The following is a 26,445-nucleotide window of genomic DNA, read 5'->3' as shown; positions in this document are numbered from 1 at the left end:
TGCATAATTGTTTTTTTTTTTTTTTTTTTCTTTTTTTGTGCAGCTTCAACATGATACGCAACAACAACAACAACAATAACAACAACATCATCGCCACGCTAGACCGAGACACACGCGACTCACGTACATGTAATTGATGAACGTATCAACCACCCCCTGCATTGCAGCAGCCCCTATATTCATAATATATCACTTTTGTCGTACGACTCGCTCGCTGCTTTTTTTTCTTTGTTTGTTTATAAATTCTCGATGTTTGTACACACACACACACACACAAAATAAGATGGGTGGTATATATATATATGCATTAAAGTGTCTGTACAGGATTGTGGTGCAGCGCGGACGAAGGGGGACTACGAAATTATTGATATATTTATACACGCGTATATATACGTCGATCCGCACAGCAGCTAGGAGCAGTAAAGTTGAATAGTCGATGCGAAATAAATGTTTTGGTAAAAAGAAGAGAGGGGGGGGGGGTAAAAATAGTGTGGAGCTATATAGGTGTGAGGGATGATCAAGGCTTGTCGAGCAACTCGTCAAACTCCTGGTCGCCGACGAGGTAGAGGAATTGAAAGGCGATGGCCAGGAGACTGATGCCGAGCAAATCGCCCATGGCCGTGAGGTACGGGATGGCCGAGTTGTCCGGATCGATTTTTCGCTTCCACATCCAGTGTATCATTATGTAGGCGATGTAGAGTAGGGCGGCCACTTGGAGGGTTGCCGCGCACAGGTAGACGAAGACGAAGAGCGCGCTCATCGAGGTCTGGCCCTCCTTCATGTAGTTTATCAGGTAGATGAAGATTATGTGCCCTGGTATGACCATGCTCATTAGCACGCGGGTCGTGCGCGCGTGCATGCCTGCGACGGAATATGGTAAGTATATGGTTCTTGGTTATTTTATTTTTTTTTATTTCTTATTTTATTTTATTTTATTTTTTTTTCATTATTTTTTCAGCAACGTATATTGGGACGTACGGCCAATACGTATAACGCCACCATCGGCTGTGTTTCGGTTTTTTCATTTAAACAACTTACATGGAATTTTCAACAATTTTCAGAAATAATTTTTTTTTTTTTTTTTTTTTTTTTTTTTTTTTTTTTAATAATTTTCAATTCGTTTTTAATTACTTCAAGACAGTAACAAAAGACAATAAAAATTGTGGAATTATTTGAAAAATTTGTTTAGCCTAAAAAAATGTAAAAAAGTTTAGTATAGATAATTCTAACTTACTCAATGTCATTTAATGATTATTCAGGAGATTTTTGTTCGAGATTTAGGGTTTTCATTTCAGGCAACGATAAAGAGATTTCCGTTGGTAATTAAATTTTTCGTTTTTATGAATCGTGTGTAGTTGCAAAAAAATTCTCTCATGAAATAGTTTAATGTCTTTTTTTTTTTTTTTTTTTTTTTTCATGGTTGATGTGCGAATAATAAAATTATCGTGAAATGACCTACGTAGATACACACGATAAAATGTAAAAAGTACTTGTACGAGGTGTAAAAATACGCTTGAATTACCGTCACGCTCCTTGTTACATGCCACCTCCGAGTCACCCAAGTCAGTCAATATATTTTAATTAATTTATACATTATCATATAATTTAAGAACAACATTACATTATATCGGCACTTGAATGCAATTCATCGTGATCTCGTGTGGAAATATAAATAAAAAAGATTGAATGTTGCACATACCTTTTCCAAAGAAAGCAGCGATCGGTGTGATGAAGATGACGGGATGATTGTGTCCTGGTGGTATGAGCAACGTGCCGAGATCGGCTTGCTTGTGCAAGGCCGTCGATATCCGGCTTGCCTGCACGGCGACGAGGTTGCCGCCGACTCCGTTGATCACAGGCTGGAAGACGGTGAGATTTTCGAAGCGCGACACCATGAACTCGAGTATCAATCCACCACAACTGAGAACAAGTTTTTTTTATTTTTTTTTATTTTTTTTATTTTTAGAATTGTTGTTGTGTACACATTGGAGTTATTTCTATCGAAAAGATCAAAATAGAGAAATAAACGCACTTGAGTGGGCAATGAATGGCAATAAAAAAAGAATCAAGTATTTGTTGGGAATCAAGTGGAAAAATACGTTTGTCGACCAAGACCAAGCAGGTAAACACTCAAGTTAAAAAAAAAAAAAGAAAAAAAGAAAATTTGGGACAATTGAGCACATATTATACCTGCTGATGAGCATGGCGACGATGACGGGCGTCCAGCCGGAGTAGAGCACGTCGTTCGTGTACTTGTTTTTCTTGGCGATCCAGACCCAGAGGGGCGTGACGAGGACGTAGCAGGAGATGACAAAGGGCGCGAGCCAGTCCTTCTTGTCGATCGACTCGTAGAGTATCGTCGAGATCCACGAGAGTAGGGCGAGGGAGGTGATGTCCCCGAGGCTGGCGGCTATCGGGGTCGCCACGTTGTCCGGATTGATGTGACAGTGGCGCGACAGTACTATCACTGCGGCTGTGATCAATCCAAGGACGAACGAGGCCAGGGACGCCGTCACGAGGCTGCTCGCGCACAGTAGGTAAGCGTGGTCCAGCGAGACGGTCCCGTTGCGCATTGCGCCCATCACGATGGCCACGATCGACCCCAGGAAGCCCACCACTATCGCTTGGCACTGCAAACATTTTTTTAGTAGTCCGTGTGACACATTCATGGTGTGACGCTTATACCACGGGGTTTTGGGTTTTTTTTTTTTTTTTCGTTTTTTTTTTTTTCTGTTTTATTAACTTTTCTGTCTAATTTTACCATTTTTTTCATTTTGCTCCATCGGACAAAGAAGTTTCATAATGTCATTTTCATGATTAACGAACATTTTAAGCCGCGAAAATTAATTTATTATTTATATATAAATGTATTTGTAATTTCTGTATTTCTAAGTTTCGATCATTTGGATTAAAAAAACAAAAAAAGATTTTAGCAAACCGAGTAAAATAATTAAAAATCCCTTAATATAAAAAATTGTCAGTTAATTTTTTTTTTTTTTTCGGATTTAAGTAAAATTATTTAAAATGTTTTCGTAATATTTTGAGAAAAAAAATAATTCAAGATTTTTTTATTAATAAAATCCTAATAGTGTTTTAACCTTCACTGATAAAAATTTTTTTGCAAAATTATCTGCAGCTTCGACAATACTGCATACATCGTCTCTCACTGATACGTAAAACTATATTTGTTTCTTTGTTATTAAAAATGTGTTTTCGTCAAATAGAAAGAATTAATAATGAATGAAAATCGTATATTGTGATGTAAAAACTGAGGCCAATTTATTGACATTAAATACTGTATGAGAAGTTTACTATTTTAGGACAAGGTTGGGAATAGTTTGATCAATAGAGCATTCAGCTCGCAAATTGGTGGAGTAATGACATAAACCCTGATCTGAATCGTTTATTTCAAAGATTACTATTTTATTTCAATTTCAATGCTATCGTAGTACATTAAATTACGAATAGTTTTTATTTATTAATGATAAATCAAAAAGAATTAAAAATATCCTTGCTCATAACAGTTGAAGAAAAAAAACATTGATTGCTTTTATTTTATTACCAATGAAATGATTTTATTTCCACAGATTATTTTATATTGACCATATATTTTTCCATTATTTTTAAACTTATTATAAATTACTTCTATCTAAAAAATTGTTTCATTCACACTTCACATTAATAATAATTGATGTTAAAATTAAGAAAAATAAAGAAGGTTATAAGTTATTGATTTAAAAACATCAATTGAAAGTAACTAATTGTTTGGTGAAAAAAAAAAAAAATTAAAAAATTAAATTTCCCAGTGCCGTCGTTTATCAGTGTTAACCGATCGTTTGTGATCCCCCACATGATTTATTGCCCTTTTATCTTCAAGTTCGCAACTGATGAAACGTAATAAACTATATTATCTAGTTTGCATTATTTGTGCAAAAAAAAGATGCACGTGTTACTCTGCGAAGCGTAAAAAAAAGTTAGTTTAAAAATAGACGCGTGGAGTACGATCTAATCGAGCGAGCTTGATCGTTTAATCAATGCAAGATTGTATTTTCCCTCCGCTTCTCTTTTTTTCTTGCTTCTTTCCAATTAGGTAAAATTGAAATTTTGTATGGTAATCTAAACTATGCCACTGTTTCGTTACTGTATGCGTCGGATGACTAAATTTTTTTTTTAAATTGCTATTTTTTTTTTTTTAATTTATGCATTCATCATCTAATAAATTTATCCTTACACAATAAGTAGATCGTGTATATTTTCGTCGAAAGAAAAAAAAAAAAAAAAAAAAAAAAGATGTTTGATTTCTGTTTACTCGATAGAGGTAAAAATAATTTGATGAGCATACAAATTAGGTGCCACGATACAATGCGTTCTTCAATATAAAAAATTAATAAAGCGTAGTTACGATTAGCAACATGGTAATATAACCGTCTCAACTATCAGTTGGTTACATAGCGAAGTGTTTTTCTGACTACACAAGTTTTATTGTAATTTAAATTAACAAAAATTATCAAAAAACTAGGATTTTCAAGGGGGTTTAAAAATCCTTCATAAATATAAACAAATTTAAACTAAGTAAATTTAATTTTAATAAATTAATACTTAATTTTAAATTAATTGACATTTTTACAAATAACCCATTGTAATTAAATACAAGTAATACTTGATTGTGATTATTTATATTACACGTATGAATAATCAGCTTCAAAATCATGAAAAAATTAGAAAAAATTTTTTTTTTAAGTTAATAATAGCCAACAGAAGAATTAAAGGATTTTACAAATAATACAGCGAATAACGTGAAACTGCAGTGATGGATATATAACATGTCAACAGCGAACGAATGTAGTAATACCTATAACTACGAGGATAAAAAAATATTGCCTCACTCTAAAGTAATTTTTTTTGCTAATAATCTGTAATTATTTTTTACCATTGAAAAATGTAGTTCATGTAAAAATAAAGTGTTAAAAGTATCCATTAAAAAATATAATTTGAACTTTGGTAAAAAAAAAAAAAAAAAAAAAAAAATCCAATAGTCAACCCCCAACTATACTCAAACAAGAGTACATCCTTTACATAATGACCCGAACGTAATCTAAGCTTGCGATATCCGAGAAGTAGCGCTACACATACACAGGACAACGTGTGCGCGTAGATTAGACGCGGCTCCGAGTGCAACGTAAGAATATCGGCGTGGATGTAATTTGACTTTATGATCACCACCAGCTAATTTATTATTCGTCTCATAATGGCAAAGTACCCAACGCGAAGCCTCGCCCTCTGATACATAGAGATACCGAGCTAGAAGGAGATATCATTTTCATACCCGTACTCTCGCGTGTTCCATCCTTACAATGCTGCATCAACTTTTACGACAATTAAACGTGTCCCAATGTATATATTATCTATATACAACGGTGCTTTAGCAATATGTTTATGAGCCGTTTGTGCAATAGTTAGACGAAGCGCGAGCTTTTAACGACAGGTGGAACTGAAATAAAACGACGCTCGGAGAGCTTTGGAAAGGTGAGATCGATTATGCGCTTGACATTTTAGCACGGCTGTCCGGTTGTTACATAACTGAGGGTTTGTCTGGCTGTTTCGTACTTGTAACTTGACGCTTTTCAATGAATAAAGTTTCGACACATTTTTATTTTTTTTATTTTTTCATATTCAGCACGTAAAAAGCGACAAAAGAGCTTTTCAACATTGACGTTTCATTGGAGCATGTCAGAGTCATCAAACTGATCGAATGTGATCCAACTGGAAACTCATGTGCTTATCAGTCATCGATCGTATCGATGATAACAAGGTAAACTTTACTTTTTGTTTATATTAAAAAAAAAAAAAAGATATACGCTGAGTCATTACTGTCTATGAGACTTTACGTCTGATTTTTCTGTTTAAATCAAGGATACATCGTCTGAATAGTTTTATCGCGAAGCTTCCACTACTTTATTCGAATACTTTATGTAATAATTTCATACAGGCATTTTATTTATTTTTTTTTTTTTTTTTCATTACCTTCGAGCTTAATGAGGTATAGTTACAGTCAATCACACGGTGAATAGACTACATCATTTTAGATTATTTTACATTATTGGAAGGCAAAAAATTAATCAGTGGAGGATAAAAAGTTAGTTTGATCGGATGGGTATTTAAATTCAATATTATCCAACGCGAGTGCTGAGCACGTGTGTGATATAAATGTAAATCACCGCAACGTGACAGTTATCAATTATTTATGATTTTTTTTGTTTCCCTGACATCGTATCGGTGTCCATTTGACGTCATGGAATGATGTATGGGGCTGATCAAAAAATTACTTCTCAACTGAAATTGAAACAGTTGACTAGAAAAAAAAAAAAAAAAAAAAAAACTCACCTGTATGAGAACGAGGTTTCCGACGATCATGTACCACTGCTGCTTGGGCGTGTCCATGTGGCCGAGGTTCGCCTGCGTGGACAGCCGCGACGCCAGTGTCATTTCCAAGTTGCCCTTGAGCCCAAGAAGCGCAGGTACCAAGATCATCAGCTCGTTCACTTTTTCGAAGACCACCCAATACTGCGACAACGAGGTTTTTTTTTTTTTTTTTTTTTTTTACAATTTACAAGCACTCGTATTTTTTGTCGTTGTTGCTACGTCTGACGTAATTTTGATTTTTCTACTTGCGAGACAATAAGCGTCTCTCTATTCAATGGGTTGGACTGTTTTCAGAATTGTAAGGATGAAACTGTTAGCTTAAAAATTATCATCAAGACATCCCGGTATGCTATTGTACGGATTGCAGCACCTTTGAATGAAAATCCAATATTTTACCGTACACTTGCTTATTTTTTTTTTTTTTAAATGAATTCCCATCGAGTTGAATGAAAAGACGGTCACCCTTTTTCTACTGTTATTATTTATTTAGTGTTTTTATTTTTTTTTGCCAGACGCAATGTAAAAAAAAAAAAAAAAAAAAAAAAATGAGCCCTCACCTGCACGAGATCGAGGACGAGACCAGCGCCGACCATACCGAGGCCGGCTATGAGGAACGGTATGGAGACCTGTATGGTGATGGCGAGGTACGACTCCGTGGGTTCCTGCGCCTCGTCGTAGATCTTGCTCTCGGCCACGAGGTCCGGCAGCCGGGGCGACCCGGCCTCCTCCAGCAGGCTCGCCGAGTCCTCCGTGTTGGGCCCAATGGCGATGGCCGTGGCGTTGCCCAACGTTGGCAGGACGCTCGTGTGCAGGGCCGCAGCGCTACTCGAGCAGCCTGGGCAGCCCAGCAGGCCGCTGTTGGCCAAGGCTAGGGACACGTGCGCCCCGACGTTCGACTCGGAGCAGGTGCGCGACCTGCCCCCCGTAGGGGTCATCCGCGCCATCAGCTGGGGCTTTGACATCGTGCTCTGCTGCTGGTTGGTGCCAAGGTGGCTCGCGGCCTGCTGGTTGTTGTGCTGAGGGGGCTTAGGCTGCTGTTGTTTGGCGCCCTGCAGCAGGGGCTCCTTGCATTGCTCACTGAAACGACAAAAAAGATTTTTCGCTCAATACAAGATCAAGTTTTTCTTTTTTCCTTCGCGTGTCCCGTGACGTCGAATGGAAAAGCTATTTTTTTGATTCGCCGAACCTATACGGATAATGTACTATTTCGTGCAGGACGTAAATCATCTCCCTATGTTAACGAGATACCATTTTGGGGCGGGATCCAGAAAATTACTTAACTTGAGATGCATGAGATGCATCCCTGTGAGAGCTGTTTTTTCTCTCGTAGTAGCCATTTCTGTCTCGAAAGAAGAATTCAAAACAATTTTTAACTACTAACATCCGCAAACTCACAAATTCTTCAGTTTAAAACTGTTAATGGTTGAAAAAAAAAAAAAAATTGTTATACTAACATCTTTTTCACAAATATGTAAGAAAGATGGTCAACGCAATAAGGTTTAAAAAACAATGGACAGTTTTTTCTCTGAATTAGGCACGAAATATACCTTGGTGAAATTGTCAATGCTCAAAAAATGCGTATTCACTCTTTTGCAAATTTTTCTGAATTTTGATTTTTCAACAAATCAATCTGTCGTACCCACCTCTGAGATAACAAATTAATCAATATCTCATATCGCGTATTCATAAGACGCAAAAACATTTTCAAACTTCTACCGATGCTTACCTGAAATTTCTCTAATTTAAACACACACGCGATCGAACGTAGTAGACCTTGATTAACTAATTTGTTATTCAAATACGCGAGATAAGGAATTTGGTAGCACGACAGAACATTGCTCGGTAATGAACTAATCGACGGTAGAAAAATTGCGAGTTTTGGAATTTGTAAAAAGCCAATATTTACTAGATTGGCTGATCGAATTGGAGGTTCAACGACTGAAGATATAAACACGCGCGTGTACTTTTGACAATTTGAAAGTTTAAACTATGCATTAACTTTTTTTTTTTTTTTTTTTTTTTTTTATCTAACGCGTATAATGTCGCTCTATCGAGTAATCTCTTGACTACCTCAAATATGTGTCTATATGAAAGCAAAATTATCTAATGAAAAAATAATTGTACGATTTCACTATGTCCAACTTGATTCTTTGTTCGTATTTATATTATATATATACCAAAAAATCGGTAATTTTTTGTGTTTCCGTAGCTTCTAGCACATTGGATACTACTTGAAACAATACCGACACCACAGCTCCATCTGATATATATCTTCCTCAAAACTTCTTGAGCACTCGATTTCGTCACTGCACAACTGTACACACTGCACAGGAAACGCCAGTTTTTCGAGGAGAAAAATCAAAACCAAGAGGGAAAAAAAAAAACAACGCAACTAGTTACCAATTAAAATCTATTTAGCTCATACGTGGTGACAAATAATCCGTGATTGCTGATAAGCGCGACTTCTTTAAACGCGTGTTACACCTATTATCTATTTTTTCATTCGTTTTCTCACGAAACCGCGCACTAATACTAGTCAACCTTGCTGGCTGTATACGCGGCAAACAACGAGCCATCAAGTGTCGGTGCACACACGGATTGTACAGAGCTCGTGTTGAAACACAGTCATAAATGCATTACAGTAAGAAGTACGTACCGATCTTGGAGAAAAAAAAAAAAAAAAAAAAGAAAGAAAAAAACAGCATCAGGTACCGAAAAAAAATCGGTCGATCGATTACAGCAACAAACACCCCGTGTATCGTGTGACAAGCCCCACATTTGTCACTCTCGAGGCACGCGTCCGCACACTCTCACGATTGATGGAGCTAATACGAAGATAAACCATGATGATCGATAAGGAAAAATCGGCGTCCAACCGATCTATACTTGGCAAACGTTCACAAAAAAAGAAAAAAAAAAAAAAAAAGAAAGAAAAAAACCAAAGGGAGTAGGTACTTTTCGAGTTCGCAGTCACAGGCACAGGCGAGGCGCAACCTGGAGGAGCAGGAGGAGGAGCTCCGTTGGCAAGTCGACGAGGGAGACGGCGGCTCCTGTGCCGCCTGGCTCTCTATCATCTTACGACTGAGAGCTTGGCGGGCGGCTCGCGTTATCAATTGACTATATTACGCGCTCTCTCGGCTATGGATGATGATGATGATGATGATGATGATGATAGTGAAACCGAGTTTGTGTGCATATGTTATATACACCTATGTGCGCGTATGCGCGAGCGCGGGGGAGTGCAGGTGCGACTGGTTGGCGACTACGGAGCTCGCTGATAATGCCTATGTAGTATCTATCCGCTGATGGATCGGTAGGAAGGTGCCGATAAGACTCACTGCAGGCGCGTTGTTTGTCCATGTGCTCGTGTGTGCATGTCTATCGTCGAGATACCGATTTTTCTTTTCATTTTTTTTTTTTTTTTTTTTTTTTTTTTTTTTTTTTCCAAACGTCCAACCCTTTGCCGCTCGTAGGCGATGTCTAGACTACCGCTTAAACGTTGTTTACGTTGTTGTGGAGTGGAAGGTAGGTATCGATTGCTATAATTGATGAGTGATTTTTTTTTATGAAGAATGTATAAGTGTCGCACGCGCTTCAAGACAACAGGTGACTCATTGACGAAGATTAAATGTGCAGTTGTAGAGTCTTTCTTTCATGACCAAAAAAAAAGAAAGGAATATTCTCACGGTTGCCATTAAATTTATTTAATGCATACACCGATGTTAGATCTGTATGATTATTGCATAGTGCATCTGAAACATGGAAATTGTAGAAGGAAATAAATAAACATCAGATACAGTGCCGATATTTTATTCCTTCACGGTATCTTATCGCGCGTCGGTCGTTACAGGCGCCACTTACAAAGTCAAAGTCGCGCATATACCTACTTATTGTGGGTATATTTATAGAGACGAGCGACCGTGTGCGTCTGTTTCATTGCGTGTCTTTTTATCGAAGCGATACCATTTGCCAAAGGTGTATGCACCTATAATTTATTCTCTCGTGTTTGCCGATTCGTCCAATTTGGTTGGACGTTTCTTTTTTTCTTACTTTCGAGCCTGTACTGACGCGAGCAATCACCAAAATTACGTGTGATCGCTTTGGTTCAACCTCTCGTACAAATGATCAATCATTACATATTTATAATGATTTGAATTTATGCGTCGACATCGATGATAAACCATGCATGTATGTATGTGTTAAGAAACATGTGAAATCATAGTCGAGTGGAAGATTTGTAATTAATCAGTGACAAAATCGAAATAACCTTATAGACACATCGATTCTAGCCACATCGCAAGCTCCATTGGTTTGAATTAAATTACACGACCTATCGTGTAAGTGTAGCACATCACATGCAATTACGTCGATGGTACGTTTACGCACATGAAGCCTTTACGTATTAATTAAATTCACGAGAATCTACCCGAGATGATGCAATTACTCGCGGTCGGGGAGTTATTTCTTCGATGAACAAATTAATATCGTTTGTGACGGACAAAAAACAGTTGAGCAATCGATACTCGAATGCGTTGTTGATCGCATCAACAACGGGTGAAACGGAAAATTTCGACCAGTTTGCCTTTCGATAAGAGTTGTGTATGCGTAAATTTTGCGTGTGCAAAAAAAAAAAAAAAAAAAAAAAAAAAAGAAAGAAAATATCAACACGCTTGCTTAAAAAATCTTGTCTCATAGATGTATACTATTAATTGCCGCTAAAGACATTCCGATGCAGCATCAGATACCTCATGCATTAATAGCCGCGCACGTGTCACCGCCACCGCAAACACCACCAAAGTTTCGCAACCAGCTGAAATACGCGTGCACGTATACGATTGTCACCTTGTCTCAGCTCGTTCTTTCTTGTCTTTCCGCAATCATCGCGCACTTGCGGTTCCCCGACATCGCGAGCTATATATATATGACAAGAGTGCAAAAAACCGATCGACATCGCCTCATTTTTTTTTTTTTTTTTTTTCTTCACCTGGCGCCGTCAGTGTCACGGCCACCGCCGAGGCCGGCCGCGGCTATCTGCCGGAAGAGCAGCACCTCTTTGACTCCGATCGCTGAGGCGCATTCCGGTGGCAACTCCAACAACCTCGACCCCTCGTTGTACAACCTGCGTAGATTTTTTTTTTTTTTTTTTCTTCATAATCGGTTTTCCCAACAGATGGGTGGTCGTGCATTGGAATTGGCTGGGTGTTGTTGTTGTTTTTGTTGTCATCGGATTATGAGATTAAAAAAAAACCGTATATTACAGATTGCGGTAGGTGATTTTTTCGCACGTCGATCGATTTATCGGTATTACGATCGCGATCTCGGGCCGGTGATTTGGTAGGTTGTGAGGCGGAAAATTAATTTTGGCTCAGCGATTACACGGGTCATTATATTTGTTTACTTTTTTTTTTTTTTTTTTTAGGTATGCTTATAATCCCAGATCGATCGAGACAAATTTTTTTTCTGCCCATAAGAGGATGACCGATGGTTACAATGGGCGAAAAGATGATGTTGTTTGGGAATTGGGTGAACATTTTATTTCGACAAAAATTAATAGCATAGATGACGGTTACGATAACGGTGCCAACTGTTATTTTTAACGCCCACGCGAGGAACGGTGAATGCGCCCTGTACTTGTATTTATGACTACGACGCCAGTACGACCGAAAATTATTGTTATTTTTTTCTTTGGCGCGAGTTAGGGGATTATATTTTTTTACGAAATCTGTATACGATTTATTGTTAAAACGTTTACATAAAAAAAGTTTATGATTTTTTGCTTCGGTTTGTGATATTTATTGTGGTACAAAAGGAAACGCATGTTTGCAACAAATTGCAATATTTTAAGAAGAAAATTGATTAGCCAAAAGCGCTGATAAGTAAATTTTACAGGTATACAAATGCTTTGCAAGTCACGCATGAATTACATGTTATTGCTCGTGAAATGATCTCATTTAATTTCATCATAAGATTTTCGTATGGATTCAAAAGACAAGAAATAAAAAAAAATAAGTAAGGTAATCTGATCATTTCGTAAAAATATATTCACAAATTATAATTAATGATAACTCAAAAGTCTCTTTTAAAGTAAAATTCATTAAAAACTCGTACAGAAAGTTAAATTTTTAAAAACGTTTACGTAACAAACGTCACTTAATTTATTGGTTAATCTGATATTTTTTGCCACTGCACGAAATAACGCTTAGCACACTTAAATATTTAAAAAATAAAAAATAAATGCAACAATTATTCTTAAAAATGTATGCCACGATTTTAACCAAAAAAAAAAATAAAAGTCAATTCATCAAAGGACATAGAAATAAAATAATTTTTAAACAATAATCGGACACATTGACGATGAAAACTACTCTGAAAATTCATCCGACAACAACAACAACACCATGCAACTTCCAAGCAGTGCCGAAAAACGAAAGAAAAAAACCCATCAGCTGCCGATACTTGCGTGCACATGTTATAGCCGCCCGTATATCTGCCGATTTGCCAAACACCACGCGCACACTAGACACGCCGGGAATAAAACCGCGCGCTTCGGACCGATCGGGTATATTATCTCCTATCTTATTATCGTCGGTATAAATATACCTTAGTAAAATCGTTATCGGCTTCCAAGCCGTACATCGCTGACGTCCGTAGTAGCTGTCAGTTTCGAGCGGAAAATTTAATGAGGGAACAGGATGATTAAGCTCGCGAACCCTGCATCAATGATCAGCTTCATGTGAAATCGATAGCAGAACCAGCGGGAAACCAAGCGATGGGACGATCAATGGAATTCACGATATATGATGATTGCTCGATCGCGATATATCGGATTAATCGGTTTGAGAAGGAAAAAATGTATAATTAGCGCATGAGAGTTTTTTCTTCGGATGTATATAATCGTAATTATCACGAGCAGGTGGGAAAAAAGATGATGCTGGATTTTTGAGCTTCGATGATTCATCTAATTGGTAATATCAACAACGAAAAAATTTTGCTTTTTCGTTTGAATGAGTGTATATACATGTGTACGCGATATTGCAAAACCAACAGATTTTTCTCGGGGCACCGGTTTTTGCGTTCGAACACGGGTAATTTGTTATTCAAAGCCGGAAAAATTGCTTCTTCGAATCGTAATACTATATGGTCGGGTAAATATAAATTATTAGACAAAGGTTTGCAATATTTCACGAGCGTTGCGTCATTTGCAATGAGATCATGTTGTGTAGTTTATTTAAACCTGTGACATTTTGACATTTGAAATGTATATAGTGAATCGTGATATGTCATTTTTATTGGATAGTTGCAGTCGAAATTTTATTTGAATTCGACGTACTTTTCATTGTTTCATTTGTTGAAAAAAAATTTTTTTTTTTTTAATTATTAGATCTTCAATCAATATTTGATGGTGAGTATCAATAATAAAATCACTTGGTAAGACTGATTCAGTGCATAACTACTTAGATTTCTCTTTTTAGGGGTTTCATTCTACAACTATTCAACAACTAGATATGTATAACTCTCTGAAATGTTAAAAAAAAAAAAAAAAAAAAAAAAAAAAGTACCATCTCCGACTACCCATGAAAAATATATATTACCAAGTGTGTACACCTTGTACCGCGTGTCAGTTCCAAAGCTCAATGTAACCGTGTATCATATGTACACACAAAAATTGTGAGCAACGAAATAATCAACATATCGACTAAACGACGTAATAGTCCTCTTCATTGGCTACACTTGTGCGCTATTAGTTGATGCAGTCGCTTGGCATTAGGAGCAATTTGAAGTAATCGGTTCGTACGTATACATCCGCATATCGAGTGGTGGCAGTGTTAGTTGGACATTCGATGTCGCTTCGATGACTTGCTCTAACGATTTAATCTTCGCAACGACGTTTAGTCCATTACAAGCAAAAAAACGATAAGGACATGTCGAAGATGCACTACTTTGAAGACGGACATGCTTCGCTGAATATGGATTTAAAATATACCTGTATATCTTGGATTATTCATTAAAAATACATTTTTCATAACGAATTGTTAATATACCTGCCAGCTCAAAAAAATATCCATACTCGAGTTGGATAAGATACATATATTTTTACTGTTAAGATAAACTGTTATTTCTTAACTGATTATTATTTAAACTCTACAAATAGAACAGAATAGTATGTAGCTATTGCGCATCAAAATTTTGTTTGTACTCTCGAAGTTTATTTTCGTACCAAAGCGTGTAAATTAACTACGTAATCTCGTCCCATACCGAAGCCAATGGATTATCCAACCTGAATCCGCTCAATAGATCGAAACCCTACCAAGCTTTGATTGCGCGTTCCAGCGTCAACTAGAGTCGTAATCTCTCCGAGACACTTTTTTTTCACATTGGTATACCGTCGAACACCCACGTATAGTAAAAAAAAAAAAAAAAATCGTAGTTTTGTTATAATGATTACGTGCACATGAGAGCTGTGATTTTTACCCAAGGTTTTTGCGCAATACAAATAAATTTAATTTATTTATATGTGAAAAAACTTGTTTCGCGGGCATGTCCACATGGAAAAAATCGCGCTTGGCGCAACGAAAGCGGCGCATAAAATTAAATTACCGACGCTGCTGCAAAACTCCCAAAACTCAAACGAAAGCCGCATTGCTTCGTCAATACTTGATGGCGCGACGGCAGATAGCCGAATTCCTGAGGGGTGCCATTATTTATTTTTTTTTTTTCCCGGTCGATGGTGGGCAGCGGCGTGACGCATGCAGAGCTTTGGTGTAAAAATCTCGTGACGTCAACGCCCTGGGTGTGCGACATGCTCGCGAAATCTGCCACTATATGGGTACAAGTGCGAAAGAGATCAAAAAGCCAAGGGAGAGATGCAAAAGTGAGCCAAGGTCACGGCCACGGCTATATACATACCGGTCACCAGGCTTGATCCTTGCAATACATCCGCAGTAATTGCTCCGGGAGTAGCGAGTCTGTGCGTTAACTTGACATTTTTCAATGCGCATCTACGTGGATATGATGTTGTGTACGTGCACGATCACGTGCGAGCTCGCCGACCAAAGTTAATTGGATGCACGTGGGTTGCACATTATTACAAGATAACCGGTGTATGTATACTCATTGCATTCTAGAGCAGGTGCGTAGCTTTTTTTTTTTTTTTTTTTTTTTCAGTGTCTACGTGCACGCAGAAAATGCTGAGGAGATCCTTTTTTTTATACATTTGCATGTACGTCGCGTGTTTTACTTGCTTCGACGACTCGATTATTGATTAAGTGTTTTCATTCTTAATGTATTTTATTCTTTCGGTAAATTTGTTTCTTTTTTCCTCGTGAATTGCGTGCACCCACAATTTTGATTGGCCTACGCGTTTCTCAGAATTTTATTTTCAAATTACGAAGCAGAAAAAACAAAGTCCACGCAAACATCATTACTTCAGTTTCGGATTCTTTGGTATTTGCATGAAAAAAATGTGCATTACTATTATTTTCTTAGAGCAACGAATAACTATTCGAAATTTGAATGATAGAATGACAAATAACTTTTTTATACGTGTACCTAATAGACAAGTGTTTTAAAGTAATAATAAAACAACGTAAATTTTCTTACATATTTATTATTTTCCTCCTTAGCTTTTACGGTGATAAAAAAAAGACTTATGTAATACAACATGAGTATTGATTTTATGAGCTTTTACGACGATGAAGGTTTACGTAAAGAGATAAGTTATTGTATCATGCGGCAATATCATAATGCTGCATTTTATTGAAATTAATTTTTTTTTTAAATTAATTTTATGATTAATATCATTTTTTATCAGGATGTCCGTTATTTCCAAAATTTTATTTTTTGCGTGTATTTTTATTCGTTTTAGTATTTTTAGTCGTTCTAATAATTTTTAATCCACTTAAAAATTGTGAAATCATATTTAATACAGTTTGATCTGTCTACAAAATTTTTTTTAGAATTTTTTTAGGTCCAAACAAATTTTGAAAATAATTCAATAGGTGGTGGTATTTTTTGCTATTTTTTTACAAGTGTTATTTTATTACACTCAAACTTATTATGTACTTACTGTCACGTAATTTGGAATTTTTGAAACTTTGGTACGTAAAATTCTATAAACATTAGCTGCCATTGCTACCAAACGCATCGATACTGAAGGTAAACATGGGCAAGAATTGTTTTTCATTTTTTGCTTAAAAATTAATTCATTATTTATGCTTGAAGAAATTTTTTGTACTTAATACAGTGTTCAGCTAACTTTTTTTTTTCAGTCAAAAAATTGCATCACAACTTGAGTTAAAAAAAAAATTTAGAAGATGAAAAGAGCCAAAGTATTTGAAAAAGTACAAAAAAATGCTCTTTACTAAAAAAAAAAAAAAAAAAAGCAAATTTTTTGTTTTATAACGTGTTTAAAAAAACAGTTGTGCCAGAGTCTGACTAGGAAAAATAAGTAAACAAATAAATGGCACACCTTTAATATTTTTTTAAGCGTAAACTCTACACTTGATTAGTGGCCAATCATACCCCACGTGGTTTGGAAAAAAAAAAAAAATATATGAAACAAATGAATTACTCTCATTTATCCAATATATACACTCTGATGGTCGTAGTCGATTCGTCAACTAAAATCACCCTCTGCCTGTATATATGTATACATTCACCATACAGTACACTTGCAGCCCACCGACCGAATTTCAAGTAGCGTAAGCCCCGCTACAGTCAGACGACAAGCGCCACGCCACCACGCCGTATCTACTGTACTCACTGCCACCCAGTGCCAACAATGTGCACTACGTGTGCACACCCCATAGCTTACGAGTACATATATATATACACACAAAAGCTCTTTCTTTGTACATATTTGTGTTGTTAGTTACCTGTACAAAACCCCGATCAAGTCGACCTTGACTGTCGAGCCCTGCTTCCTCTGCCCGTCCATGATCCGAATCCCACCAGAAGCTCCCCTTAACGTGCAGTTAATTAACCAGTTCCACCACCCCCGTCGAGGACGCGTCCTTGGATCTTTTCGCAGGCTGCCTCGAGCTCGACTGCAACGCTGCCCGGGGCTTCAACCATATCCGGGGGACTTGCCTTTGCGCCGTCCAAGGGAGGACTCGCTCCGACGGATAATTTCTCCAAAAGGGAGATTTCCGGGACAACGGCGCGCACAGGGTTTCTTGGGTTAGCGAAATACTTAACTGAAGGAGGCAAAAAAAAAAAAAAAAAAAAAAAAGAAAAGTACAACCGGGGTATAACAATATACTTTTGTATTTTCAAAGAGACAGAGATAGATGAGATAGATAGAAAGATAGATTGATAGAGAGAGAGAGAGAGAGAGAAACACGAGTTGGCGCGCTCTCGTGCACCCTCGCGGCTTATGCGCTTACATGGCGACTGATCCGCGCTCGGTGCCCACTCTGCCTCTTATACACTCGTGCCCCTCTGATGCCTCGCTTGCTCTCGGGTGTTACTACTGGCGTGGCGGCCGCCGATGTGCGCCGGCGTCACTATATATGCATACAATATACCAATGCTATTTCACGCAAGTAATCCTATATCACAAAACGCACGCGTGGTATTAAGGGTACATACGGCGCTAGCGTCTAGGGGGAAAAAGGAGCCTGTTGTGTAGCTTTCAAAACTCGACACGAGGCGTGAATTTTTTTTTTTTTTTTTTCAAATCTAGTGTCTATCGATCCGAGCGCACGTGGTTGTACGCGAGTTTACGCACCGTCTTTCTGGACGCGAATTCAATGCTTTCATGGCCATCGCTCCGATCGAGGGGGTTATTCGGGACATCGGGAACACGTGAGTTCAAAGCTCGTGCGCGTTTACCAGTGTACACGATATTAGGGGTATATGTATATATATATATGCACAGGAGGGTCCTTTTGCGTCACGAGCACGTTATATATTCCATTTGCATCATTTTTTGCTTGTTGCGCAATTCAGGGAGAATGTAAACTCGCAATACCGAATACTTGGGGCACGGCAGTTATTTATTTATTTATTTTTTTTTTTTTTTGTTTCTTCGCAGATCGTTAAACTATACTCTGCAATATGTATTTTATTTAACACTAGTGGTTGCTTGTAATGCGATGTTCGACAAACAGTTTTAGAGTTACATTTACTTCATACATATATATCTTTAAATGAGTATTTGCCATTTTCTTACTCCCTTTATTAATACAGATTATTATTTTATTTGGTTGAATGTTGAAAAATCCATGACGAAAAGTCTTCCTGATCTATAAACACTTGATCTAATCTATTACATGATACCCGAAAGCTTTTCCCCTCGGCGTTGTTGTTCTCGGCTCCTTCTTAATTTTTGTTTTGTTTTGTTTTGTTTTGTTTTGTCGATCCTTTTCCAGCCGAAGCGCTCTCGATTCCGTTAGGGGGAAGGAAAAACAACTTTCTCCCCCTTCCTCCGAATCTGCACAATTATTGCCTGCTACGCGCTGCTTCGACTTTTCCCAGCGTTTGCCAGAAATTACTCCACATGACGCCAAGTCCACGACGCAATGAGCTACGCTTGAGGTCTATTGGTATATTTATCAGTTCATCCCCCCAATAGTTGTGTAAGTAGGGCACGAGCCGTCGTTTCGAGATTTTTGTTTTTTTTTTTGTTTTTTTGTTTGTTTCCTCCCGTTTACGAAATAACAACAAATGTGCGTCCAATTTGTGGGAGAGAAATTTTAGTACAAAAGCCACTCTTGAATATCACTTGATTAACTCGGCACGAGTAGTTGTTTTTCTTTACATTGCTATTGCTTACTACGTGTTTTTTCTGTATTAAATTCCACGTGAAATAATTAAGAATAATCGTTTTTACACTCTTTACAGCTCGTCTTCTGTATGACATGCACAAAAAACAATCGAAGCGACAATGCAATGGATCGATTTTCCTTCAATTCATTACGATTCATATATAGTCAAGTAGATTCAACCTAATTTTAATATGCAAACAGACCGTAGTGCACAACATAGTCAGACTCTCGGAAAAAATTTACATGAAAATTGAAAACTGATGATCAAATTAGATGTCTCTCTGGGATTCCTGCAGCTTGAGCATCTAAACTAATTATATATATATGTATACAAGTGTATGTATACGTATACAAATCAAGCGAGCAAGTAGTGTCGATCGATGTAAGGTCGGACGTGAGATAAACTTACAGTGAAATACACACTATTCCTGGGACGTATGGCGAGCTGTAGCGTTTAAAATGATTTTTAATTGAGAAAATTAAGAATTTTAAAATATTTAGTTTGTTTCGAGAGCAATAAACTTTCACACGATTTTGGACGAATTTCATGTTTGATGTATATATACCATTATCAATTAATTGTCATGTTTCTCAAAGCCTCGTCAAAAATTACCAGGTGTGAAAATCCAAGTAGGGTTGGCTGCATTTCCCGACTCATTTTAGAGCCGTGAAATAGCATTACGACCATCATGATGATCAACTAATGCTTTGAAATCAGCTGCGGAAAATGGATTTATCAACACTGATACAAGTGAATAAACAATTTTTACGTGCATTTATTTATGTTGACAGTTTCGTAATATAATGTACAGTAATAGGCCTCCTAGACTTTCTGGACATTCAACTAACAAATGGGTAAACAATAATTTTTGTTTATGAAAAAAAAAAAAAAAAAAAAAAAAATATCAAAGATTCATCAGTCGTAGAATGGAGTGTTGTCAAGTGCAGTTTTTTGAGGCCATAAACAAAAATTTGTTTCAAGTGCTTGAAAAAATATTGTGATTCAAAATTAATAACAAAGTAAATGGCATAAGGAGTACATAGTGATCTTAAAATCTTAGGATTTTTAATAAAAAATCAAGTTCCAATTATTGCTTAGACTAATTAACAAATTATTATTATTTTTTTTTTACAATTAAATTTACTTTAGTGGTGTCGATAAATACATTAATAGTATAAGTATGATGAATCTCAATTGCCTATACCACCCTCGAACAAAGACACATTGCTATTGGTAAAATAAATTTGTTTTTCTAAAAAAAAAAAAAAAAATAATAATAATAATAATAAAAAAAACAAATATCCCTCTTTCGCATGATTGTTAGGAATAATACATGATTGAAGAAATAATGCAAAGTGCCACCTGCCATTACGGATTACCCAATCATTATCAGCGTTATTATCTTGCGCCCATGTAACAGTAACCAAACGCATTGTGTATACCAGCTCGAATCGCCTCTAAACGATGACATGTATACACCCACTACGATTCATACTCTTCTTTCTTCCTCTTTCTTTCTCCCTTTGCAAAGCACACAACACATATATACGATGTGTATCACTTGTATGGCTATAGCTTTGCAGGCCAGATAACAGTGTACAACTTGTGTTGGAGGTGCGTGTAGCGGCAGCAGCAGAGATGAGCCCGTCAATTTGTATTCTGGTAACTTCTGGACTAGGTCACATCTATGGAGGCCCACTTTTCTGATTACCCGGTTAAACGTTTGCATTTCTCACTCGACTGGACCACCAGCACGTCTCTCGCTCCGATACACTGCACACGTCCAGATGCCCATACGTACGTATGTATACAATTTTATCGGTGGGTACACACATTTGTACGTACTTGTATGAATTTATTGTCGAGCACGAGTGTACGTATATCATTGTCTAGATTACGTTGGTAGATGTAACCATACGTACCTACCAACACGTCGGTTGCGGCTCTGAGCTGATCAGATTTCAAGCAGAGACCGGGTGGATCGTTAGAGATCGGTTTATTTTGTAATTGCGAGCGAATGTACTCCAACGATTTTTTTTTCTTCGAGATACACGAATTAAAATCTTTTTTTCTTTTTGTTCTTTTTTTTTTTTTTTTTCATTTGGTTGGTTCGACATTGACTTCAATAGTGCAATGGCAAACTTTGTTTCAGGAGTCTCCAGTGTAACAAAAATTATTTTCTCCTACCGACAACATCACTGTGATCGAATCAATTGACACTCATACAAAGTATAGATCGATTTTCTCTGGTCTTGGTATCTCTCGAAAGAGTCTCTATAAAATGAGTACGCATTTTTTCGAATGTGAAAATCACATATACTTAATAAATAGTTTAAATTAAATAACATGTTTTTTTTGCTAAAGTAAAGCTTAACATTTTTTAAAAATCATTTTCCCATGCAAATAGTATTTTTTTATTCCGTGTTTCTTTATTTGCATAAACAATTATATCGATAAAAGTGATGATTGTTTACATATTCACAGATCCGTTCATCATAAGTAGACATAATGAAAAGGTCGAGGATGGATGAGAAATCGATCGACTTTGACCTTGCGATGCACCTCTACTTCCCTCTATCTCTCGCTTTGGGTGTTTACACACAAATTTCCTCTATAAGCTCGGTCGTTTCGTTAAATTGCAAAATAATTGTCGTTCCACTTTTTGTTCGGCTCAATCTGGTCATCAATAACGAGGATAATTCTTTCGCGCGAGTTGAGCACACGAGGCGACCTCGGCTTTGCACAATGTATTACCTCGTTTTTTTATAATGCATGTGTCTACCTGTATACACATGTAAAGTATGATAATAATATTGTACAAGTATCGCAAAGGGTAGGGTCAGGACCGAAGACTCTAGGGCCATCGATGAAACGTCATTAATATTTGCAGACCCACATGACTACGTAATAAATATGGTGATTCAGCTCACCGATACCATTCATTCTTATCTGTATTTTTTTTTACTTGAGGGCTAAAGGTGTCGAAAGATCGGTGCTACTAGCTGCCCTTTTGACATTTATATAAGTGTGCTATTATTGATGAATGCTTAATCATTGCAAAGTTTCTGAATCAATGAATCGTAAAATTAATTTATTTTTTTGCCCGTGGATAATCAAGTAGGCATTGCTGCTTTCAATTCTCAGTCGATTAATGTTTTATTAATCCACTTATTGCAGTTATTATCGATGCCAATTTCAAATCTTGGACAAGGAAAATTTTTTGCTTAAAAACGATTAAAGTGCTCTCATTAAAGAAAAAAAAAAAAAAAAAAATTAATAAATAAATAATCCGCCAGTCGTTTATTACTTTTAACTGAACATGTGAAAAAATATTCTTGTTGGACGCTTGCTGGGTAGTTATTTCAGTACCGTAGATACAGTACATCGAAACATGATTAAATTATTTTATTACTTTGTATTATTATATTGCTATATAATCATATTATATTGTTTAAATAATAATTGAACGAAAATGGATTTATAACATATCTTTATTCATTTTTTTTTGGTTTTAAAGTCATAAACGTAGCATAAAGTAAAATGAAGTATTGTTTGCTATATTAATTCATATATCAATGATAATACTCTCTAATATAATTTTTATATCATACTTTTAACATTTATTGTTCATCAATGTAATAATAACAACTAAATTAAATTAAATTAAATTTATAGTGGGTATACCAGTACAGCATTAATTACTGTTATAGTGGATGTGCACATTTGACATGTAATTTGTTAAATAAAATTTTTAAAACAAAGTAATGTAGTCGGTAAAAAGATTAGGGATTCGACCTTGGCATACTTGGGAAATTGTGAGTAATCTTTTTTTTTTGTAAGCGCTCGGTGATTTTACACAGCCGACCATTCGCACTGAAATGGAGTATTAAGATACAACGAGAAATTACACTTAAAATGGCGATTATGATAAGGTCTAGAGCAATGCTCGTTCCCGCTACTTCGAGATTATTTTCAGCGCTATATGGATTGCTGTTTTCTGAAAGTGTTTATTCGCAATACAGGATACGTCCATTTATGTTAAATGGAGAAAAAAGTGTACAAGAATCATTTTTCAAAACTCTTCTATGAATTCCAAGTTCTCTGACTAAAAAAATCTTTTTTTTTAAATACATTTTGGTAAAATATTTCACTAACCTACTGGAATATAAGAAAATTTTAAAACAAGGCAAATGTTGCAAAGAAATTTATTTTTTTAGATTTTTAAAGATTTAAACCAAAGTGAAAAAAAAACTACTTCAACTCAATTTTTTAAGCAAAAAAAAACGTATAATTAAAAAACGAATTTTTAAAAATTTTGCTAATTTTCCAAGTTGTAGTCATTTTTATTCTAGTCTAAACACCTTAAAAAAAAAAAAAAAAAGAAAAAAAAAAGAAAAAATTCAACAAAGGCTGAAATCGTCTTATCTCGGCACATCGACTGCGTGAGACGGAAAATCCAAACGTCCACGTGTAAGTACGCATCGTGGATCATCCGGAGCTCAGCTGCTGATGCTCGTGATGTAATTGACATTGCACGGCTCGTGGCGGCTCTTCGTTATGTATCTACGTACCTACCCATACACCACCTACACCGTATATATACATAGGCACTACATGTCAGGATGTCAGGGCCGACAGCTGTACACGCACCTAAAACAGATATATAAGGAGAGAGGGTCGTGGATGTCCCGGAAAATTCGTCGCCGGCCGGTACACGCCACTGTACGGGTGCATTATAAGCATACATTACACGCAGAGAGGAGGAGGCCTTCGACGGCCTTGGTGAGGTTGCCGCCGCCGCCGATGTATGAACCAACTGCAGGGGAGCCCATGCACTTTAATAACGCGCACTCTGTCTTCTCCTCGCTTATTGGAGCCTTGCGTCTTTTTCTCTTTCACGGCGAGGCTCTAATTAAATTTCCTGTGCGACGAGCACGACGGTGATGACGCTGGTCATACGTATGTATATGTATATGGGGGGTTGTGGGGTGGGGAGCGATGCACTTGAAAAAGATTTTACACCGCCGCCGCCAGAAAATGCGCGTGACGCCTATATAATGCTATCTGTGTGCTCCACTTTTCGAGCTGATTGCATGGATATGTTTGATGGGCTATTTCGTTTGCCCCACTGGTGGTGGGCTTTATTTTTGCGATGCGAGCTGACTTCAAAGGATAATATGGCAAAATAATCGAAATGCCCTTGTTTATTATAATTCCTTCTTAGATATTATTATTATTGAATTTTTTTCAGAGGTAATGAGATGATTCTTTTAATTTACACTCTCACCCCCACCCTCCATTGTAGCTTAATAATGACTTTTTTATTCTTGATTTTTTTTTTTCGTTCATGTTGTATTTAAAAAATGAATAAAAATTTCTAAGCATTATTTACGATTTTTCTAATATTTTAGATTTTTTTATTCAGTACTCTAAACATTTTTAGTGATTTTTAATAGCTACATTTAATTTTTTGTAAGTCCTGGTTTTAATTTTTTTTTTTTTTTTATTTTTTTTTAGTAAATAAAAATACTACATAATTTTTTATTTATTGTAGTGGTGGATGTTACCTCAAAATTCAAGAAAACTAGCTTTTTTTGACTAACATACATTTGATTTAGTTTTTCAGATTTTTTATAAAAATTAATTCAACTAAAAAAAAAACTTACCATCCTTAAAAAAAATTTTTATTTGCTTACCTTAAATAAATTTTTGATTTAAAAACATTTTTTAAAAGCATAAGGTATTACTGAAAAAGTTATTCAAAATTAGCAACTACCTGAATTCGTTTAATTTAATGTGTAACAGGAAATAATAATTTTTTAGTAATAACTCATATTTATTAATCTTTTTAATTTTTACAGAGATGAGCTTAGTCTAAAAAAGTAATAAACCGTCCTGCTTTTATTTTTTTGCTACTTTCTCTTGTATGCACAATTGATTTAGTTAATTACAGTAGACGTAAATTAATATTTAAGAAATGGAGACCTAAACGACAAAAAGTTTTTACCACTAATGTTTTTTTATTTTTTTTATTTTTCTCTCTTATGTGATGTATTAAATTTTTTTTGTTTTAATTAATAAGTTTTTCTTATACTTAAACCTAATAACCGGGTCTATTTCTTCACTTTCATAGGTACGAGGAAATTTTTAATTATTAATACACGCATAGGTATTTTTTTTTTTATATTAAATTATTTTACAGTAAATGAAGTAAATAAGTTTTTAACTGGCAAACAAGTTTCATGAGATATTTTGCCAACCAGATAATCTAATCTACCGTAAAAAAAAAAAGACATGATGTAACATAAAAAGAAAAAAGAAATGTACCTCAAAGAACTAACGACCCCGTAAAAAAATCTTTCTCGCGTCGTTTCGTTCTTGCGCATCAATGCGCGCTTACAAATAAAAATCATAGCGCGTGTAAGCGCGTCACAAAATTATTTCCACCCCAAGGCTCAGCAAGACGATACTATATACATACGAACCATCGATGACGCGCTTTCCCACCTCAAAGTGTATTCGAAAAGCGATTGTTTACTTACACGCATTACGTAAAACATTACACCACAAGCCGCGTGACGGTCCGCACCGATTGGGCCAAAAGTTCGAAACGGCGCCTTCTCTCTTTATCGTGTCTGCAATTGAGCCATCGTCTATTGGCTCGCTTCCTAATCCCTGAGGCACATTATCCCGGTACTCGACGAGCTTGGCATGCACAAAAAACGTGTATCTCTTGGGTGTGCAGTGGTGCAATTGAGACGACCACAGAAGAAGAAGAAGAAGAAGAAGATTTCGATGCCGAGCTTTAGCACCTGCCACGCAAGATTACGTAAAAAATCACGGCTTTAGTTGGCGCGGCTTTGACACACGAGTCGCGAGCGGCGGTTTATGGTTTTTCTTTCGCGTAGCGTGTGACTTTCCGCGTACTACGTACGGAAATTTATTGTGCTGGGCAGCATCACCGCGAAGGGATGACGTCGGTGCTGGAAACATATCGTTTTTCGTGTCGCATTGAAATATGGTTCGATGTACAGAGTACAAAATTGAATGGGCATCGTGGAACAATTCAATTTTTTCTTTTTTTCCACTCCACGAATACATAAATCAAAATTTATACCTGTACAATTGTTTCAGCGTTAGTTGTTGCAATTGTCTTTGAGAAAAAAACGAACCGTAAAATTAACTAGTTTTTTGATATAACATCTAATATGTTGCGAGTATATTTTAGAGATAAAATTACCAATGTCATAAATT

At 36.4% G+C, this 26,445-nt stretch overlaps 1 protein-coding gene across 3 annotated transcripts; it reads right to left on the bottom strand.

The window, feature by feature from the left end:
- Positions 1–390: 390 nt before the first annotated feature.
- LOC106647416 (solute carrier family 41 member 1) lies at positions 391–25,842 on the bottom strand. Of its 3 annotated transcripts, none has more exons than XM_089589663.1 (6): positions 25,734–25,842; positions 6,981–7,500; positions 6,385–6,564; positions 2,191–2,630; positions 1,700–1,920; positions 391–861 (listed from the first exon to the last, which is right to left on the bottom strand). In XM_089589663.1, exons 2-6 carry the CDS (start codon positions 7,383–7,385, stop codon positions 518–520), a joined length of 1,590 nt encoding a protein of 529 aa, XP_089445789.1. In that variant the 5' UTR covers positions 7,386–7,500; positions 25,734–25,842; the 3' UTR covers positions 391–517. The 3 variants fall into 3 exon arrangements, with proteins under 3 accessions (XP_089445789.1, XP_089445788.1, XP_089445787.1); XM_089589662.1 differs by lacking the exon at positions 25,734–25,842 and adding an exon at positions 17,298–17,528; XM_089589661.1 differs by lacking the exon at positions 25,734–25,842 and adding an exon at positions 9,379–9,560.
- Between the last annotated feature and the right edge of the window lie 603 nt (positions 25,843–26,445).

The sequence above is a fragment of the Copidosoma floridanum genome, unplaced genomic scaffold (genome assembly GCF_036245765.1).
Source record: "Copidosoma floridanum isolate Cflo_tuat_1 unplaced genomic scaffold, Cflo_Japanese_pri ptg000009l, whole genome shotgun sequence".
Taxonomy (NCBI): Eukaryota; Metazoa; Arthropoda; class Insecta; order Hymenoptera; family Encyrtidae; genus Copidosoma; species Copidosoma floridanum.
Note: the sequence above shows the minus strand (reverse complement) of the source record. Positions and strands in the feature narration are given on the sequence as shown.